Source organism: Callorhinus ursinus, unplaced genomic scaffold (assembly GCF_003265705.2).
Source record: "Callorhinus ursinus isolate GAN/ISIS: 27379988/994484 unplaced genomic scaffold, GSC_fseal_2.0 scaffold2, whole genome shotgun sequence".
Taxonomy (NCBI): Eukaryota; Metazoa; Chordata; class Mammalia; order Carnivora; family Otariidae; genus Callorhinus; species Callorhinus ursinus.
Window position 1 is genome coordinate 25,015,131 of NW_027397064.1, and position 21,671 is coordinate 25,036,801.

At 40.5% G+C, this 21,671-nt stretch overlaps 2 protein-coding genes across 17 annotated transcripts in view; one reads left to right on the top strand and one right to left on the bottom strand.

Annotated features, from left to right (window-relative positions):
* Positions 1 to 4,630, top strand: part of KANSL1L (KAT8 regulatory NSL complex subunit 1 like) — a 138,778-nt gene extending 134,148 nt beyond the window's left edge. For all 6 annotated transcript variants that reach the window (XM_025892343.2, XM_073879137.1, XM_025892315.2 and 3 more), the window contains 2 exons: positions 1,770 to 1,938; positions 3,033 to 4,630. In XM_025892343.2, the coding sequence (XP_025748128.1) occupies positions 1,770 to 1,938; positions 3,033 to 3,263 (400 nt within the window). In that variant the 3' untranslated portion in view covers positions 3,264 to 4,630. The remainder of the gene's footprint in view (positions 1 to 1,769; positions 1,939 to 3,032) is intronic.
* On the bottom strand, positions 1,127 to 20,978 carry RPE (ribulose-5-phosphate-3-epimerase). Of its 11 annotated transcripts, XM_073879179.1 has the most exons (9): positions 20,758 to 20,978; positions 14,585 to 14,664; positions 9,919 to 10,058; positions 9,400 to 9,534; positions 8,619 to 8,705; positions 6,162 to 6,446; positions 4,978 to 5,058; positions 3,016 to 3,236; positions 1,127 to 2,891 (listed from the first exon to the last, which is right to left on the bottom strand). In XM_073879179.1, the coding sequence occupies exons 1-6, from the start codon at positions 20,877 to 20,879 to the stop codon at positions 6,324 to 6,326; spliced, it is 687 nt and encodes a 228-aa protein (XP_073735280.1). In that variant the 5' UTR covers positions 20,880 to 20,978; the 3' UTR covers positions 1,127 to 2,891; positions 3,016 to 3,236; positions 4,978 to 5,058; positions 6,162 to 6,323. The 11 variants fall into 11 exon arrangements, with proteins under 11 accessions (XP_073735280.1, XP_073735285.1, XP_073735276.1 ...); XM_073879184.1 differs by lacking the exon at positions 4,978 to 5,058; XM_073879175.1 differs by having other exon boundaries at positions 4,978 to 6,446.
* Positions 20,979 to 21,671: the final 693 nt, after the last annotated feature.

Genomic DNA, 21,671 nt, shown 5'->3' on the forward strand with positions numbered 1-21,671 from the left:
AAAAGCCCAAACCATGAAATCCATGAAGAATCAACAAAAATTCTTCATGAGTAATGAGAGAGACCCCTAAAAAGGAAGAAAATATACTGCAGACCATCAGTTATTTGTGCACTAGAACTGAAACATGGCATTTACTGAGTACATTCCAAATAGATTTTGGCTCTGACTGATGAAATGCATTTCTCTATTTTCCTCCACTATTTCCTCATGCTTACTGTCAGCCTGAGAAACAGATTTAACTCAGCAAATGATGTGAAAATGCTCCCTAGAGTAGGCCATTTCAGTGCACTTTAACAGCAGCCCTAACGCTAGGAATTAGAATCTGGGTGATCAATTTTAACATAACCACTTAAAAAACATGTTGTTCTTGGGCGCCTGGGTGGCTCAGTTGGTTAAGCGACTGCCTTCGACTCAGGTCATGATCCCGGAGTCCCGGGATCAAGTCCCACATCGGGCTCCCTGCTCAGCACGGAGCCTGCTTCTCCCTCTGACCCTCCCCCCTCTCATGTACTCTCTCTCTCTCATTCTTGCTCTCTCAAATAAATAAATAAATCTTTAAAAAAAAAACAAAAAAAAATGTTCTTAAAAAAAAATTTCTCAAGAAACCTGTCTAGTCTAAAAAGCAGATGGTCTAAAATAATTCAAAAATATGACTTTGGGGGAAAGGAAATTAAATCCTAAAAACATAATTAGTAATTATATATTTGAGAAAGTCCATGGTATTTTATATTTACACTGGATTTTTTTTTTTTTTTAAAGATTTTATTTGAGAGAGAGAATGAGAGATAGCACAAGAGGGAAGAGGGTGACCCTTGAACACAGGTTTGAACTATATGGGTCCACTTACAGACTTTACAGGACAGCCCTTAAATGTTATTAAAACCATAAGAGAAAATACATTTCCTTTTTTCTAGCTTACCTTATTGTAAGAATACAGTACATAATACATATAACATACAAAATGTGTGAATCAATTGTTTATATTATTGGTAAGGCTTCCTAGTGAACAGTAGGCTATTAGTAGTTAAGTTTTGGGGGGAGTCAGAAGTTATGCGAATTTTTGACTGCATAGGGGATTCGGTGCTAACCCCTGTGTTATTTAAGGGTTAGCTGTATTTTTGTTGTGTGTTTTTTTTTTTTTTTTTTTAAGATTTTACTTTTAAGTATTCGCCCCACACCCAACGTGGGGCTAGAACTCACAACCCGGAGGTCAAGAGTTGCAGGCTATACCCACTGAGCCAGCCAGGCACCCTTCAGCTGTATTTTTAAAACTCATTTCTCTGTTTAGGTCTCAAAATATCCAGATTTGTTCTAGATCCTTATTCCAAGAGCTGTCTTAACACACATGAGACTCATTTCTCATCTTTCTCCACATTCCAGGACAGAACTTTACAGGAGTAAAGAGGAAAATGTGAATGAGTCCTAGATGGATGACATCATAATATAGAATACTCTGGAACTCAGAAAGACTGTAGAGATCGAGTAACTGTCCTTTCTCATTCAAAAACAAAATAACAGCAATAACAAAACCCCCCAAAACTCAAACCCACTATTATAATTTGGCAAATTCACAAAATATTATTTCTAAAATACTGTTTAAGTCTTTGAGATAACATCGGGAAGATCGGCAGACAAATTTTTAAAAATCTTCTGGGCAAGACTGTTTAAAGCTACCAAGTTAAATAGACTTAGTGATAACTTGGGGTTGTTCACAAAATGTTAAGACCTGAAGAAGTAACAATTAAATATTTTCTTGATTTTCTTGCTAGAGCCTACAGTAAGAATGTTGAAGGACAGGACTTGCTTTTGAAAGAATACCCTAATGACTTCCGTGGTGGTCAGCACGGTGCTGCCGAAAGTCCTGCTGAGCTTCCTTCAGAGAGCCAGGATCTGAGTGCTCAGGGCTCACCTTCATTAAATGAAAGTCAAGAAACCAAGGTAAGTGGAATATATATGACTAGTTAAACCTCCTTTTAAATGCCTTTTTAACCTTTTAAAAGCCTGTGTGTAGAAAGTGCTTGTTAAAAAAGAAGTTAAGAAAGAGCAAATTAAGGATTCATCATTACTTAACAAATCAGTATAAAATGCTGGGTACAAATCAGAGAGGGTATGTATTCCAGCATTCTAGTTTCTATCACTAATAAACACTTTATCTTTTCATGTAACATCTCAGTATCTAGTTTTACCTACTCACTCCTCTGTTAGGAAATGGGGATTCTATCCAAGTTTCATTAAAAAACCAATCTGATTAGAGAGAACAGCACCTGGCACACAGTAAATGTTAGCTATTTCTTTTTCTAAGAGATTTTCACCTGTCTCCCCATAGATCCAGTTCTTACCTCAAGGGAAGTGTTTTCTAACACAGCATCTATACATTTTTGCACTGTTCTTCATAAGCAGGTGGCGGAAAAGAACGAGATCTAGAACGGAGAGCAGAAACTATAGAAATTAATTGGCAAGTCATAGAAAGCATGGGGAAGAAAAAGTCAATAGGTGTCTGTAGTAATTATGGGCTGAAATCAAGACACTGAAGTAGGAGGAGATGAAAACACTTTGAAAGGGGCTTTCCGAGCGTGCTCTGATGCCCAAAATGAAGGCTGATGCCCAACAGCAGCGTCTCCTCTTTGTGGAAGGGCAAGGGAAATGTCTCTCAATGATTCCCAGCAATGTCCCATTTGCGTTGCTAGATACTCAGGTCGAAATGAAAGTTTGGGGCGCCTGGGTGGCTCAGTTGGTTGGGCGACTGCCTTCGGCTCAGGTCATGATCCTGGAGTCCCGGGATCGAGTCCCACATCGGGCTCCCTGCTCAGCGGGGAGTCTGCTTCTCCCTCTGACCCTCTTCCCTCTCGTGCTCTCTATCTCTCATTCTCTCTCAAATAAATAAATAAAATCTTTAAAAAAAAAAAGAAATGAAAGTTTGTACATTTATGCACTAGAGAACAAAACAGTAATTACAAAACTGACATTAAAGGATTATCTGATACATGAATTTAAACAAATTAGTTGAAACTTAACTGAAAATGTTCTTTCAGTCTTTGTGGTGGGAACGACGGGCTTTTCCGCTGAAGAATGAAGACACAGAAGCCTTACTATGCCAGGATGAAAAAAAGGATCACAGTGAAAGTTCGAGCCCAGCCTCCTGTGGTGAAATCTTCTGTACCAGTGCACCAGAGAACGGTCACCATCCGAAAAGGCAGGCAGACGAAATGGAAGAGTACAAACCTTTTGGTCTAGGACTTACTCATGTTAAAAAAAATAGGTGACAGGGAACAGGTTAAGAAAAGTACGTAAGTGAATGGAAGACAGGAGAAAAAAAATAAGCCCTGTTCTCCATCCCCTACCCCCTTCAGTCACGATTCCAGAGTAAGAGCATGTACTGCATGTGTTAATCTTTTATGCTGTTATAAAACAGGCAAGGTAGGTCTCTTTTTCCTTCTTGAACCACAGGAATAACTAGCTTTTCACCTACAGACAAGTGCTAGTCTTTTGTGTTTATGACGCAAATCACAAGCACCAAAAAATTAACTGCTGCAATCTGATGTTAAATCACATTACTGGGTAAATGGTTTTTGAAAGACATTATACCCACACATACATGATATATACAAGTATACCTGTGCATCAAATGACAGCTCTTTTTCCTATACATTTCTATGTAATTTCTATGGTTCCTTAAAGTTGCCTCAGAGGTATATTAGAATATACAAGCATGTGTGTATAGAGTATACATTCATATCCACACATGTTGTTTTAAAAAACACTGGCAGTGGCCACTCCACTTGAAAATGCATGTATGAGCTATGCCATCAGGTGTAAGCCACACTCCAAAACAAAGCACAGGCCCCAGTGATAGTGGGTATCTACAAGTCTTGATGATGGGGAGGGGATTTTTTTTAAAAAACATGTTTAACCAATAGAAGTTATTTATGGAAATTTCTATACCAGGTAACACAATACGCCTTTATCTAAAATCACCGTTATCTGTTAGACTAAACACAGGTTACTTTCCATTTGCTCCTAACAGATTAAGACAAGCAAAGTAGAGTTAAATATTGGTCTCTTTTAAAACTTGAACTTTATCTATTTTATGTATCTTGTAAAGAGAAGACACCAACTTAAAATAAGCAACAGGAAAGTACTATCAGTATAAAAAATGTATTTCTAGTGAATTTGGTCATTCCTTACTATAGCTCACTCTATTTAAATAAGCATCTATTCTTGTATTCTAGAGTGAGTGTACATTAAGGAAAATTCCCTTTGAAGCTGTCACTTAACTTTTTCAGTGTAGAAGTTGAGGACAACTTCTCTCATGTAAAAAAAAAAGAAAAAAGGTTATTCAAGTTATAGTACCCATGTAACTGACAATCCTGGCCATCTGGCCTAGTCTGGGGGGTCTGACACTAAGGTTTTTGTTAGGGATTGGAAATTATACTAATCCCTTTTTAAGGAAGGAAAAAAATTCAGATTCAATACTGACAAATTTTTGCTTGTAGTTTTACTGTACATTTATTTTTAAAGAAGAAAAAAGCCAGACAAATCCAAGTTGTCTAGGCAAATAAGCTCAAATCTTTCTGTCATGTCTGACATTATAATCTTCTATGTAAGTTTTTTAATTAAAGTTATTTCTATATGCCTTGTGTTGTCTGATCTGATTAAACACCACCTATTCATGGCACAAACCTTTCCTAAGTCAAAATAAAAACCGACAGAATTTTACATTGTAGGATAGAAAAACAAGCAAGCTCTAGTCTACGCGGAAGTGTTAATGTTATTTTTCAAACCTTATTTCTCAAAACTCATAGCAGTCTAAAGAAGCTTAATGACACTGGTCTGTTTATTTCTTGCCATATGTATTATGTAGCAAGAGTGGTGGCAAGAATGAAATGCGGATACATATTGTCGAAGTATAATTTGGGACACAGTTTTAAATATTTAGTTTACGGATTAACTCTGTACCTTGTCATCTTTTTGGCCTACCTGGTCTTTGTTGGATTAATATAATATCTATCCTTGGGGTCAAATCCATAGTATCCAGAATATCCTCAGCCATCTGGTCTGCTACATGGTAAAATTAGATTGCAAGTAAGACAGTGTTACATAAAAGAGGCTTCCTTTGCCTAATCTACCTTCTAAGGGCTCCATTTGTAAAAAAAAAAAAAAAAAGTACAAACCAGAACTCCTGTGCCCTACTGGATTCTTTCCATGGTAACCAGCCCGTTGCTGAGCTTTAGTATCTTCATTTTTTAAATGGGGACAAAAGTACCTGTCCTACCACTCGTAAGAGTGATTTGTGGATTTAATGAGCTTGTACTGAAGTACTTTATAGGCTACAGAACATAAATGACAGCTACTTTGTATTGAGCATCCTCAAGTCTGTAAATCTGGGAATAGTAGTAGAAGCTTTACATATAGCATATGATTCTTTTAATGCTCAACATAACCCTGCATGGTTATTATAATTACATTCAATGTATAAATCAGTTAACAGATACGCAAAGAGACTGGTTGATTTGATTTGCTAAAGTAAAATTAGATGGAAAGGAGAAGTGTTCAGATTCAACTCAAATGAATTTGTTTCCTTTCCTCTTCTCAGAGCTAGCACGGTATTATTTCATGTTCTTAAGAATGGTGAGTTAAGGAAAAGGGACAGGTGGTGATCACTGTATAACCTGCCCCTCCAGCAGAGCTAACAAAGAAAACACCTCGATAAAAATCTATACTTGTACTTTAGAAAAGACCACCTGAAATCCCTGGGCTTCATACGCTGTTTTTATGTATCAAATATAAGGTGCAAAGTAAAAAATAGATGTTTAAGAAGCAAAAATACAGTGTGCCATCCTAGCCTGATTCAAACTTAGATTTTTCACAAGTTCCATTCTACTCATATTGTCATGCGCACACACAAATTAAAAATGACACACGGAACAGGAATAAGGACTTCCTTTGCTTTGGAAAACCAAGAAACGAGAAGATTTAAAATGCAGAGAAAACCATTTCTTTGTAGTAACTAGTACACCTTCATTAGGCTTTAAGACACATTTTTGTTTACAACCTTAATACAGCCATATTTTTACTTTGTAAAAATCAAGTGTCCCAGTAAAAATGGTTATTTTGCCACACTAATCTTTAAATTCCATCACTAAAAATGTAGTTATACACACCAATTTCTAACCTCTTGGAACATTCTGCAGAATAGATTTCAGTCACTGAAATGAATAGCTGCTCAGAAAAACAGCACTGCTTCAACTGTGATGATAGGATTTGATAGTCAATATTCTTGTCTTCCAGTAAAAAGATTTCATGAGCATCAACTCCTTGTGGTTTCATCGATCAAGAGAACGTTTCTGAGCAGCTTCTGAGCAAACATTTCGTAACAGGTTGATCACAGATCTGGGGTCATCGCTCCTCATAATGGCACTGCCAGACACAATCATGTTAGCTCCTGCCTGGAAGAAGTAAACATTTAAGTTATGCTTCAAAGGAAGGTGTACAAAAGCTTAAGACAATTTCTGGACTAGAGTTTCTACCCTTGCATCTGTCAGCACTTTGTACGAGAGCTACCTAGAGATGAACAGACTTAATCTAGTTCAATGAAGACATAAGTTGAAATGCTTAACAAATGAAGATATCAAATTATTTTTAAATGTGTTTAAGAAATCACGGACATTTTTGTAACCACCTTTAAAATAAGCTACATTGTTGCAGCTTTGCTAATATTTAGAAAAAGCTGTAAAAACCTTTAATCTTCAATTCTATTATATAGATATTATATAACATAAAACATAGCTATAATATAACATTATGTAGATATGATATATAGATATATATATATTTGCATATTTTGGAACATATAATATTCCAAAATATGCAAATGTTGACAAGGCTACTAAAAAAAAATTATCTTTTAATCTTTATGTAGTTGACCCTTGAACAGGGTCAGGGGTACCAACCCTCTGTGCAGTCAAAAATCTGCGTATAACTTTTGACTCCCCCAAATCTACTAATAGTCTCCTCCTGACTGAAGCCTTACCAATAACATAAACAGTTGAGTCATACATATTTTGTATATGTATTACATATTGTATTCTTATAATAAAGTAAGCTAGAGAAAAGAAAATGTTAAAATCATTAGGAAAATAAAATTACTGTAAAAAAGGACCCATGCAGTTCAGACCCATGTTATTCAAGGGTCAACAGTGTATGAATTGGCAGACAATTAATGCTAAAATGTGAAACTATAAAATATGGCAACATTAAATAATCCTCATTTTGATGTCAGAAAGAATGAAACGCTTTTTAATATTATGCTTCACTGCATTCCAAAAAGGCTTTGAGGGGCTTCAAAAAGATGATTTCAAGAAACTTCTAAATGTGGAAGCAAAGAAATCAAAGAGAAAAGCAAGAAAGGTAAGGACAAATTTAGCTCTAAGCTTCCAGAATTTGACTCGAGGAGGGAAAGCCAACTGTTCTGTGATCTCCTACCAGAACAAAGTCGCAGGAGGCTACTGGGAGGGGCCCCAGAGGGGAGGAAAGTCCCAGGAGATACTGTCACTGTGATAAAGCACACAGCATCTCCAATGACATTCCTCATAAAAATGAAAAAAAAAAATTAGTTTTGTAGGGTTACAGCTTGACGCGTGTTTTAACGTAAGCAGGAAAAGCCCAATGGCACAGCACAGTTCAGTAGAAAGAATTCCCCAAGTGGCCAAAGGATATATGCTCACTAACTGTTTGGTCAGCTCCTCTTCCATCTCACAACCAAGCTGTTGAGAAGCTATCAAGCAAAAAAGTACGGCATTTATACAAACAACTGAAAGTGCAGATCAGACTGTGTTGCTTGACAAAAATGGGCCACAGAAACGGTCATGGCCTGCAATGTTAAAGGAAGGGCTGGGACCCCACCCCTGCCCCCCCCATTTTTAAGATCTATTTTTCAGAAAGCGAGAACGAGCAGGAGGGGCAGAGGGAGAGAGAATCTCAAGACGACTCCACAGTGAGTGTGGAGCCCAATGGGGGGCTTGATCTCACAACCGTGAGGTCACAGGGCTGGCACCCTCTTAGGAAGGAAGCTCAGGGCCCGACCCAGCTCAGCTCATTACTTGGGAAAATGCATCCCACCCACAGGTATCCAGAAAGCAGACCGAGATTTCCATCAGAAATGGCTCTAGTCAGTTCTTGCAAGGGACAAACTAGTAACTAATACACCTCAGTCACACAGTCAGTTCTTGCAAGGGACAAACTAGTAACTAATACACCTCAGTCACACAGAACTACCACCTTTCCACTTTGTAAGCGGGTATGTTTTCTTTCCCTATTTTGGAAAAATGTCCTACTCCAAGGCCTAGAACTTAATGATCTCCAAAAGGCTGGCATTCACCATATTCTTTAAAAAAAAAAATAACTTCCTTCAGCATTACTCAGATAACTGGGACTTACTTCTTAATGATGATGTGATTGCTCTTCATTTTCATAGTTCTACATTTGAATAAGAAAAATACTCTTCCCAAAAAGAAAGGCAATTCAGGAAATGGAGGGGAAATCTCTTTGGTGCACAAGACAATGTCCTAGACACATGTGAAAGGAAACTGGTCTGGGTCATAGCTGAGGAGCAGTCTCACCTCTGCACATTTATGGATGGTGTCCGGACCTACTCCACCATCGACTTCTATGTCCAAGGATGGGAACTGAGTCCTCAACCAATGAACCTAGATATACATGAAGAAATAAGTGACTCCTATGGTGGATATGTTGCGGGGGGGGTGGGGGGAATAAAACCAAATAAATAAAAAAATAGCCAATATCAGCCACTACAATAAAACTCCAAATATCTCACACAATATTTTATTTGTTTACTTAAGTTTATTTATTTAAGTAATCTCTATACCCAACGTGGGCCTTGAGCTCAGGACCCAGAGATCAAGAGTTGCATGCTCTATCAACTGAGCCAGTCAGGCACCCCATCACACAGATAACTTTTTATTAATACAAACTATGACTGGGGATACCTTCCTTTCTAGTATACTGAGACAAATTCAGTTTCATAAAAGCAAGGCTTGTTCTGTTTGGGAAACAGCATTCAATTTGTCATGGCTTGGCAGAGAATATACCTCATGCAAATAAGACAAAGACAAAACCCTCAATATTCAATGAAAAGAGATCTCCCAAGAGATCTAAAGGCTACAGAGATTATAGCTTTGAAAGACAAGATTAAGATGTAGTATTTTTCCTGACTTCCAAACCTCAATCTCTTACAGCATCTGTATTACAGTATTGTGCAGGCATCCCTCCAACACCACCTTCAGAATGAAGACAGGTCTAACTACGCAAGCGGTTCAATGTATGGTTACTGAATGAGCACAAATAATAAAAGCCTCACCCCCAAATGAAATATTTCTTTACCTTTGGCATCATATCTTCCATGAATTTCTGCCCTCCAAACCCAGGTTCCACTGTCATAACCAAGGCCATATCTATCTGATTAGCCCATGGTGCCAAATACTCAACTGTAGTTCCCGGTTTGATAGCAAGGCCAACCTATAACAGAGACAAATTTGCTACATCACATTAGCAATTATTTCCATATTATTGTGGCAGATCAGACCCAGTAGAAATACCTATTTTTAAAGAGTAGAACAGACACAAGAAATGGAATGCATAAATTATTCAGACTATAACTACTTTTTTAAAAAGTCAACAAGGCCACCCAAATGTAAATGTTTCTAAAAGGCAGTCATTTTCAGGAAATATGGGTGGAATCTAGAAATCCTAACAAACAAGTTATACTTAAATTCTGGCTTTTGGGCTGAAGAACAACTGTCCCAGTCTGGGCTTGTGTGCCTATCACTTCCTGTCTTCCACCCAAACTTCCACACTGACAGTGAATGGTAGAAAACATTACTGTCACTGCTGACCTCTCACCTTCATCCCATTCTCCCGAATGTCTTTAATCAAAGCCCCTGGGTTCTCGGTAGACTCAAGATGAAAGGTGTATTGATTGGCTCCCGCTACAGCCATTGGTTTTACCCACTGTTCCGGCCTGGACACCATCATGTGCATATCTAGAAAGAAAAGACACATCTCCTAAATATTACTGAAAGGAAAATACCTGGCTCAGATTACTGAAGCCAGCCTACCGTTTTTGCTGTTTTGGATAATAAACTACTTGGCATTAAGATAATTCTTAAATAATTACCCTTCTGTATAACTAGAGCTAGCCTCCTTTGATCTTAAAGATAGGGTTTGGGTTAAATTCACAAAAAAACCACATTTTTCCATACAAGGCATATGGTGTTGTATATGACAAGTAAGGACTAGAATTCAGGAAACCTAGGCCCAGGAAATGTCACTCTAAAAAACTTTAAGAAGTCCTATTATCTATGCAGACTTAGTTTCTCATTTATAAAATAAGAAAACTAAATTAAATGATTCTACCAATATCTTATGGAGCACTTACTGCACCACTAACTATTCAAGGCCCCAGGGACAGAGCGAAAAACAGACAAAAGCCTCTGCTGACATGGGGATTACATTCTTAGTGGGGGAGACAAACCACAAAGAAAAGCAGTAAATACAGTACACACTGGGTTGGTAATTAATACAGCCAGTGTGGCCAGGCGGGGGGGGGGGGGGGGGGGGGGGGGGGGAGGAGGGTGAGGAGACTCGGGACAGAGCTCTGGAGGCCACTGGGCTTTATTCTGAATGAGATGGGGGATGGACACAATGGGCTCTTGAGTTAAGTGACCAGATCTCACTGAGAGATGGCAGTCACCCAGGGGAGCAAGGCTGACAGCAGCCGCTGGATCTGGTGAGAAGCGGTGGGCTCCTGGCTCTGCAGCTTGGGCCAGTGCGAGTGGCCACGGGCTGGGCGGGGGGTCGGGGGGGTGGCAACAGGAGCCAGGAAAGCGCAGGAGGAAACTGTAGATCTGACCACATCCTAACTGGACAGCTCAAGTCACAGACATAGGCTGGGGAAAGGGGGGGTGGCCTTCTGTAGGATCCTGACTTAAAACATAAGACCAATTAACGAGAAGGTGGCTTAAAAGAGGCTGAATCAAGAAATGATGCTGTCAAGAAGGAAACAGTAAATATTCCTGTGCTGGATGGATGTGCTAAGAAGAGTTGTGAGTTTGTTTTTTTGTTAGCGGAAGCATATTTCTGATACAGCTGAGCTATAGTGAAGAAAAAATTTCTAGTATTCTAGAACTCAACTAAGACCATAGAATGCAATAAGGCTTTGAAAACTATCAGGAAAAAGAGAATACTGCTTGACAAATGAAGCCAAGGTTAAGGTTTATATTTCCAAACTAACAAAAGTAACAAAAATAAAACCTAGGTGAATAGGTAAAACATTGTTTTTAAAAGATAGACAATTTGGTGTTTATTTCTTTGTGTTCTGAACAAAGAAAAATCAATCTGCCTTAAAATATCTTGTTTACTCATTCCATAAATTACCAGACTGCTATGCTGTTCAGTCTCCAGCACGCAATCCCCACGGGCAGCCCTCCCTAGACGATCTCGTGTTGAGAGAGCCACCGGTCAGTGAAGCTGCCTGTTGTTACGTACTGAGGTCAGCAGTTCTCAAACATTCGATCAACAGCCTCCCTTTACACTCTTAAAAATTACTGACCACCGCCCCCCACAAAGGGCTGTTAATGTGGGCTGTATTCATCGATATTTAAAATGTATTAGAGATTCAAACTAAGAAATTTTTAAGTGTCTACTTAATTCATTTAAAAATAAGCACCAATAAATCTGTCACATGTTAATATTAAGAGTGACTTTATTTTACACTTTTGCAAGTTCCTACTGTCTGCCTTGACAGAAGACCTCTGTCTCTGTATTCTCACATGTGCTCTGCATTCAGTCTGTTGCAGTATGTTGTTTTATATGAAAAAAAGAGGGGAAAAGTACAGGGAAAAGGGAGGGGTACATTAATAGCCTTTTCAGACCAGTGACGATATTCTTCTATTTCTACCCCAGAACCCAACAACTAGGACTTTTATAAAGGTTAGCTGCAGTGTGGGATCTGTAAACTCTCCCAGGGACCTGCCTGTGCTTTGTCACACTGAAAGCCGCAGGCCTTTCCTAAAACACTTTGAACAGATCTTCTAGGTACCAGTTCACTGAATTACACAGCTCTTCCAGTGACACATTTCATTATATCCTATCAGAAAAATCACACTAAGATCACTACAGATTTTATCGGAAAAGCTATAAATAGAAAGCTCACGACCTCACAGAGGCAGACACGAGTTTTTCAAAATTCAAATTTTCACTTGCAAGCTCTAACTTTATCAGTGGAAACAAAAATGAGGTATCTTCCTTGAAGTGACAGGCTAACTTATTTTAAAGAAAATGTCTGTAAGATCCCCGAGTGGGATAACCATGGTTCGTCTCCCAGTTGTTCATTCAAGTGAAAATAGTGGTGGTGAGAAAGGCCACCAGTCAGTTCACAACTCAGGGTGGTGCAAGTGGTTTTCCCCGAGAAAACCATCACCATATGTACTTCCCCCTCTGCACACCCAGTAGTGAAAGACATGCACCCAAGGATCAAGATTTATTGTAATGAATAATCTGCACTGATTCTTCAAGGGTATTTACTATGAACAACAGGGTGACGAAGAGTAACAGTAACTCCTTGCATAGTTCAATACTATTGCTTGGACGGATTCGGGCCATGCACCAACAAACTCACCACTGTTTTTGTACCAGTACAAATAATGGCAAATAACACTGTCTTATGAAAACAGTGTTCACCTCCTGTTCCATCTGCAAGGGACTCCTGTGGGTCCTCAGACCACACCTGGAGACCGCTGATTTAGGTAATCACAAAACAAAAACAAAACACAAAAACAACAGATTTTCCCTCTCACTTGATTGCTTAATGGTTATTTCCACTCAATACTGAGATTGAACAGTTCAGAACTTTAGCAGTTGTAAGGCAACTTGTGAATTACTTCTTAGAATATACACATGAATCAATTATCCAACAACCAAGATCCAAGAATTAAACAAAAAACACACTTCTTAATATGAAACAAAGGTCACAAAACCTAAATATTAAAGGATTGGAGTCCATTCATCTTTATTGTAGACCAACTTCTAGACAGACTGATTAGCGAGCTAATGGCAAATAAACGAAAAACAGAAAGAGCAGACTCTCTGTGTGGTTGCGGTCAAAAGGGTTGGTAAGACAGGAGACACAGACAGCAATGAGAAGTGATGCTAGGAGTCCAGATAAAAGAGAAAAAGGAAAAAAAAATTCTTTTAAATCCATACAAAGCCAGATGCGGAGGACTCTGTGGCCACTGAACAGTAGGGGCAAACAAGGTTACTTATTTCATTCACCTCTGATATTCCTAAGAACAAATTTATCTTGGAAAATTCATTTTCTAAAATGTAATAAAAAAGTTTAGATCGTAAGAGGCTTACGATCCATTATTTGACAATTTCAAAACGGTGAACATGCCAACCGAACACGGTTTCCCTCCTGCTACATAAATTGGTAAGGTACATTTTCTTTCGTGCAAAGTCCATGGATCCTAGAAAAAGGCTCTGCCCGAGAGACATTTCTTTGATGACGGCAATGATCCATAGTGGCATTATACAATACAGTAGTCACTAAGACTCACGTGGCCATCGAGAGCCTGCGATATGGTTAATGCCATTGAGAAGCTTCATCTTTCATTTCATTTAATCTGAACTAACTTAAATTTAAATAGCCACATATGGCTAGTGACGACCATATGGGACTGCACAGCTAGAATCCTTCATAAAATTGGTCCACAATCTGCCAAAAAAAAAAAATATCTAAGTTTTATAATTCCAAAAGTTACATAGGTACATATTTATAAAAATTTGTTAAATTTCTTATGTACAAGAGGTTTGTCAGGTTAAGCCATCGCTAACTTAGTTTAAAAGAGCAATAACAACATGTGGACTGAATCCATGTTCACGAGAAATAACTTCCAGGTCACTGTGTCCTTTTAAAAAGCTTACCTCACCTTATCCTACAATACCACAGTGGAGCATACAGAGGCCCCACTTGCAGAAACTCCAACTTGCATGAAATAATTGGTTTCGCTTCTAGACCACAAATCGGCTGATTTATAAATTCATTTAACAATTACACTAAGCTCCAATCTTGTGTCTATGCTTACCTTTAGGAAAACCACAGTAAACAAAGTGGATTAAATTACTGCTCTAAAGGAGTTTATAGTTAGATAAAAGTAATCTGATTGAAGGGATTTCTAGAAAGAAAATTCAGAAGGTGATAGGATAACCGGACAAAGGTTAATTGAGGATGGGGTGCTTAGAAAGGCCTCTCTGAGGAAATGCCAAAAATTCAGGGCCAAAAGATAAGGCAGAGCTGGCCAAGTGAAGAGTGTTCCAGGCAAAGAGATCAGCGAAAGTGCCAAGGCCCTGAAGCAAGAAAGAGTTTGGCTTATTACCAGCAGCCAATGAGACCTCGGCACAGAGAGCAGGGGAAAGGGTCAAGATGAGGCTGGAAGTTGAGGCATCAGCTGTCTCCTTTTCCTCTACTTGAGCAACACATCCGGCTTCCGGCAGCATGACACCCACTTACCAAAGAAAGGGTCCTGGCCTAGCTGCTTTCGGAGGCTTTCTACCACAGGGTGCCCAAAGGTGATGTTGGGAACAAAATGCCTATAAGACAAACAAAATCTTACTCTGAAAATGTTTTCAATTCAGTTTCTGTATTTTTCTCAAATGTATTCTCATGGGGGTAAAGGGGATCGTCTGTGATTGCAGTATTTTTCAATGCAATATTTAACATCAACAGTATTAAACAATACCAAAACATCTTGGTAATTTCAGTTTTACAAAGCAGGATTTCCTTGATATTTCAACAAATCATAACAACGTCACAAGACAAAATCAAAACCCAAGTTATGACTTGCCCAAGTCACACACTAGTTAGGAAGTTCTGGACTCCGACATGGGTCTCAAGCCCTCACCTGTCAGAGGCTGCCTGTGGTTACTACTAAACCACCTCTATCACAGGGCACTAAATGACAATTTATTTAACATTGCTTAAAGATTATCAATAAAGAAGCTTGATGTGTACTATTAATAACCACCATTTCCAGAGGGCTTACAACATGGCAAGTGTTGTACCTTCTTTCATTTCATCTTCACAACAGCCTTATGAGGGAGATGCTGTTCCATCCCCCACCTGAAGAGCACAGGATACAGAACTTCCTGAAGTCACTCACTTCATAATCTGTGGAGGCAGGATGCAAATGAGGTCTTCCTGACATCTGACCCAAAGTACCGCACACCATAACGTACTCCAGGTGGTCCTTCTATTGGACCAGCTCACTTCAATATGGAACAAAACCCCCTCTATACAAGGACCAGCCTAGGTTTTACACAGAAATATGGGAGTTCCTGCTTACCCAGAAAAGTTTACCATCTCATTGGCAAGAGACGGCTAAGGCAAGAGACAGAATCCATGACCTACTGGTACAGCTGCTGGTGAGAGCCAACTCCCTCTCCCTCCATACGCCCAGGTGGCCCGTGCAACTCGTTCTCACCAAAGCCTGTAAATTTAAGTGATGGGTGTCACTGCAGAACCCAGGAGGTTAAGAAGTATCCCTTTTTTGCTCTCACTTTACTTTCCTATCAGTAGAGAAACCCTTAAGGAATGGCTGAGTCACAGGATGGAAGCAGACGATGTCCCTGAATTTCTTCACGGAACAACATTCACACTCAACTGTGACATGACTGAAAACTACACTTTATAATATTAATCCACTGAACTCTGGGCTTTATTGGTTAGAAGTTGTAGGTATTACCCTATGTGAGGATTGCTCAAGAAAAGCTAATCAATAACAAGTGGGCAACCTGAGGTAAGTAATATGGCACAATAAAGGGGGGGAAGATCACAAGATTTACAGAACAAACAGAATTTGTAAAGATGGGAAAAGAAATGAAGCAAAGGCAGAAATAAGCATGTTACATTCAAAGAAGGGGAGAGGTGGTGGTGTTCAGCTTGGCGAGTGTGAAAAGAACAGGAGGTGGACTGCGTCACATTAAGGGTATCAAAAGCCAGGCTCAGTGGCTGGACTCCATCCTGTGGTAAATGTGAAGTGAGGTTTTAAAGCCAGAAGCAGCTGGCTCAGTCCGTGGAGCATGTGACTCTTGCCCTTCTCGGAGCTGGGAGTTCGAGCCCCACAGTGTGTGTAGAGATTACTTAAAAAAAAAAAAAAAAGTATTAAAGCAAGAAGCAAGTAAAAAATAAGGTGCAAATAATAAAACAGGAAGATGGACTGGGCAGTACATTGGAAGAAAGGAAGTAGGTGTTGGCAAATGGCAGGGAACAGTAAGAATGGAAATGAGGACCGATACACGTGACAGGATTGTTAACTGATTAGATTTGCAGAGCAGAAAAGAGAATAAACCATGATTAAGATCTTAAGCTTAGAGGACAGAAGGAGTGCTAATAAAAAATTAAAACTGACATGGACCAGCCACCATTCTAAACACGTTCCATATGTTAACTCATTAAAACCCACAACTCTATGGGGTAGGTACTCCTATCATCTGTATTTTACAGGCAAGGAAAAGAGGCTCAAGGTCACACAGCCAGTAAGTGCTGGAGGCAGGCATTAAACACAGGCCATCCCGCTCCAAAGTCCAGGCTCTTAACTATTGTGCTCACCTGCCCATCTATGATAACTAACAACAAAAAAAGAAAGTTCAGGGGAGGAGGAGAGGTCAGGATTCAGGGCAACTCTGAGAAGGACCGGGTAAGGTGAATGAAGGTGTGGACACTTGCACTTGCAAACACCGTGGTCCTTGGAGGTTGGGTTTCCAGTATTTAGAAAATCATTCTACCGTTCACCTCAGAGCAGTGACTGCCTGTGCTATGGATAAGACGCTTATTGTGTTTCCTTAGAACTTGGTGGTGAGGATCGGAGAAGCAGACAGTGAGGCTTACTGGATACTATACAGCCCTGGAATGAAAGGTTTGGATTTTGTTCGTTGTTCTTGTAACTTGCTGCATGGCCTTGGGAGGACTTTTGTTGCCTCAACCTTAGGTTGCCTTTATAATGAAAAGAGAACCGGGTCTATTTTCACATCCATCTAACACACACATCTTGAGAAAATAGGAGAAAAAACCAAATATACCTTTACTTTATTGGGAAACAAGAATAAAATATCACTAAAACTACTCATCCCCAAATTGTAGGACTAAATGCACTGATGATCACTGCAATGCATGGGTTCACCACTGCCGCTGGAAGAATATAAACCTACCACTGCCCTCAAAAGAAACCAAAGGCTTATGGTTAAGCCGGAACAAAAAAAGGCAACAAAGCCAAGCATGAAGTCAAGGGGTCCTAAATTTGCCTGACAAGAGTAACCTTGGGAGCTCTTGTCACAAAAGGATTTACAGGCCCTACTCCAAGCCTAGGACACCAAAGAGGACCTGAGAATCTGAATTCTTGACAGATGCCCTGGGAGTTCTTATCAGACCAGCTTGGAAAATACCAAATTATTTCACTCTAATGAAGAGAAACCTCATCAAGGAAATCTGTTGCATCATTATATTATTCTTTTTTTTCCCCTTAGAGGTACTTTCTGAAGTCTGCATAAAAGAAAACACAATAATAAAAAAGTATCTTTTCTTCCCCCAGAGACTTACTGAGATTAAGCTATAACTGTTTCCAACACAGGTATACAATTATTTTCTCTCTCATCGTGTATCATCATCAACCCTAAATTGTGTTTACAGTTGTCATACCATCGATTTCAGACAGATAAAACCTTTACCAGATCTCCCAACAAGGCCAAGATGGTAAGGAGATGATTAAGGCTGATCTAAAATGTGGCAAGACTGTAACCAGAAAACATTTCCTGAGAATCAGGCAACACAATTTCATATGCCTACAGGGGCTGGCAGAAAACATGGAGGAGCACAACAGGGCAGACGGGGACCTGAGACAAATGAAGAACATCTGTTAGCCTAGCTAATGGAGGCTGTGGACCCAGTACAGGCAAATCTTTGGATGTTTGTCAAAGGTCAGCAATCGAGTACTCATGTGAAATCTCCCCAGTTTTAAATCCTGGTAACCAATTTAGAAACTGCCTATTTCCTCTCTTCCTACACTTAGGACCAACACACTTCTGGTCACTGTCCTGTCAGGACAGATGTATATGTTTTCCAGTTTTCTTTTCTAGAGAACTCACTTGTCCTTTTTTTCAAGTATCCAACCATGCTAATGCACCGCCCTCCACCCCCCCCCCGCAAAACAGTCCCCAAATTCGTTCATGACTTTCAAGATAAAGACATTCAGTTTTAATCAGGAGAGAAATTGGGGGCCTCAGGGAGAAAGGGGAAACAACAGGTGCATCCAAATTGTAATCCTGGAGATTTTTTTAAAGGGACCAGGAAACAGAAAAGCACGAAGGCAGTACCTGGAGGGAAGGTAAGTGGTGGCTGACCCACCTTGGACAAGGGAGTCCAGGCCCCCACTTGCATACACCTGGCCCAGGAAACAAGGCAGCTCAGCCAGCTTTGCCTCTTCTGGCGGGACATCAGGAAGAGGTTGACCCTCCCTAAACTAGTTTCCTCCTTTGCAAAAGGGGAATAAAAAACACCTCGTAGCTCAAAAAGTTGTGAAGGTTAAATGAGAAAGCGTTTTAAAACAGTGTTTGGAGAATTTAATTTTGTCAAACCAAGAGGTTACTTGGCAAAGGGGGAAAGGAGTCAATAAGAAACAAATACTTTTATCTTAATAAGCTCCGGTCTGCCATAGGGCTGGGAGGGGACAAAAGTGATTCATTAGAGATCTATTATGACAGATCCAACCATTCATTCAGCCAATTATAACTAAGCCTGTCACAGTGCTTTACCTGAGGAGGACTGAGGTGAGCCAGAGACCCTGCTTTCAGGGAGTTTACGCCGTAGCAGGGGAGACGTGAAATAACAAAAAGGAGTGTAGAGTTACTCTTCAAGGAAAAAGAATGTGTTATTCATTCTCTGTAAGCCCAGGTCCCACAGGAGACATTAGTTTCTGAGACATCACAAGCTGCTGCCTGCTTCTAATCCTTGCTCCTCCATTTCCTAACTAGGAGACCTCAGACAGGTGACTTAACCTCTCTCTACGTCCAGTTCCCCACTGTCAAATGCTGGTGCCAATAACAGCACCAGCCTCATAAGGTTGTGTAAGTTAAACCACACAGAGCGTCAGAACAGAAATAGTTAAGCGTTCAAAAGTATTAGCTATTACTGTTATCATTAATATTCCTGACCTGTGAACAGAAAAATTTTTTTTCCATTCAGTTACTCAAACAGGGTACAAGACTTATTTAAAAAACCAAACCGCTTTCCCTGTTAAAAAGACTACATACATATACACGTAGCCTGCTCTATCCTGAGGTAGGCGTCTCAGACACAAAATCTGTGACCCGGACATGAAAATGTACCCATCTCTGAAGTATACACTCCATTCAGCTACATGTGAAAGTTCAGAACTTTCCGGAAAAGCAGAATTATGTATATGATAGCACAATAAAAATCAAGTTTTTGTGAGAGATATTTACTTATCTTACACACTTAGTCTAGAATTCTAAGGTCAAGATTTTGCCATCATCAGTTGGGATACTGATAACCGAACGAGACGCAAAAGGAAAACCGCAGATTTAATCAGACAGAACAAAGGAAGACAAAACTCTTGTAACAGGAGTGACATAAAAAAAGGAAGTAACTGACCATCTTTTGTAAATAACACAAATTTGCAAATTTGCATGAGGTCACACAGGAACTTTACCTATTTGAAATAAATTTTATTTTTCTACCCCAACCCAAAGTAATGGCGGTTATTACTTTAAGGCCAGTTATCAGCAGGGCTCAAAAAAACCACTTGGCCAATCCAAGAAAATACAATTTGCAACTCTGTCACAATGTTGTGTAATCCTGAGAGTCCTACTGTTTTCTCCAGGTTCGTTTCCACATTTTAGAGCCAACTTCAAAAAACTAGCATCATCCTGATTCTGAACAATATTGATTATGTGCTATAACTACAGTGCTTAAAAATTACTTACAAAAAACTGACCTCCCTGAAGAGCAGGGTGCCTGAAGAGAAAATAAACAAGAAAATCAAAATTCGAACAATGATACAACTAATAATTACAGAGAATTTACTTTAGGTCAGGCACTGTATACTTATCGTGTTAGCTCATTTCATCTTCCAAAGTTGCCTAAGCGGTAGGTTCTATTATTACTCCCATTTTTCACATAATGAAACTGAAGCTCAATGAGGTTAAGTAGCTTGTCCCGGGTGACCCATCAAATGGCAGAACTCGGGCAATCTCACTACCGGTGCCAAGCTCTTCATCGTTATGGAAACCTTTCTCCCCAGCTTTGCCACTAACTAGCTATATGAGCTTGGGCAAGTCATGCCTATCCCCTTGGGCCTCAGTTTCTCTAACTGAAAATGAGAGACGTATCCTAGAGGTTTACGATTGCGACCGGGTCCCAAGTGCTAGGAGACCACACGTTACGTGGGGGGAGGGAAGGTGGAGGTTTGGGACGCAGTCGCAGTCCAGCATTCGGCCTCGGGGGTTCGCTCCAGGAAGGGCCTTCAGGACTCATCCCAGTCCCTTTTTCAGTACCGCGTTTACAGTGAGGCGCTCCGCGGTACAGGGACGCCGTGCACCCAACAGGCACTCAATAAAGGTGCGCCGAGCCCGCCCCGCGCGGCAACCCTGACCCGAGCCCCGCGGAGTTACCCGTCCATTACATCCAGGTGCAAATAATCGGCCCCAGAGTCCAGCATCCGGAGGCACTCAGCCCCTAAATTGGCCAAATCGCTGTTAAGGATGGAAGGGCCAATCTTGCAGCCAGACGCCATGGTGCTGGTTCCCAAGAGCAATTTACCCACGAGTCCCCCGGTAAGACGAAAGTGTCGCCCCGATTGGCTGCGCAGTTTTAGCCCCTTCCCGGTAGAGTCTTCCGGACTCTACCGGAAGCAGCTGCCTGGGGGGAGGAAGTTCCGCCTCCCCGGGGGCGGGCTGTCTGCCCAGGGGCTTTGGGGCAGGGCCTCGCCTGCAGGCCCATTCTTCTTTCCTTTGACTTTCCTCCCGGAAATGAGCGTTTTAGGTTTCCCAGTCCTCGCAGGATTCGAGGAATTTGTTAATTTGCTTTACATCCCCTGCAGTTCCCTCTCCTCAGCTCTTGTCCTCACTTCACTTTTTGCCTCCCTATTGTTTGCATCTGTGCTGCTTTCCTCTCCTCTTGGGCTCTTGTGCTTGTCTTTAAAAAACAAAACAAAGGGGCGCCTGGGTGGCTCAGAATGTTAAGCGTCTGCCTTCTGCAGAGGTCATGATCCCAGGATTAAGCCCCGAGTTGGGCTCCCTGCTCAGCGAGGAGTTGGCTTCTCCCTCTGCACCACCCCCACCCCGCCCCACGGGTTGTGCTCTCTGGCTCACTCTCGCTAATAAATAAAATCCTTTTCTTCTCATCTCTGTCTCCTTGAACTCCTCTGAAGAGGTGAAGGAGTTAGATTTAGGGCAGGGTCCTCTCTCTTCCAGATACTAACTGGGTAACGCCGCAGTCACTTCCCCCTGCCTCCTGATTCTCATCTCAAACATCTTCCCAGTTTTTAGGGTTGTTGTAAGGATTAGATAAGTGAATCCAGGTAAGG

Bases quoted from the DNA above. Each gene is read 5' to 3' on its own strand.
- RPE (XM_073879184.1), bottom strand. From the start codon at position 20,879: ATGGCGTCTGGCTGCAAGATTGGCCCTTCCATCCTTAACAGCGATTTG. The intron at 10,059-14,584 runs GTAAGTGGGTGT...TTTTCTTTCTAG, and splicing joins AGGCCAGGACCCTTTCTTTG to ATATGCACATGATGGTGTCC. The intron at 6,447-8,618 runs GTGAGACTGCTC...TACTTCTTCCAG, and splicing joins CCATCCATAAATGTGCAGAG to GCAGGAGCTAACATGATTGT.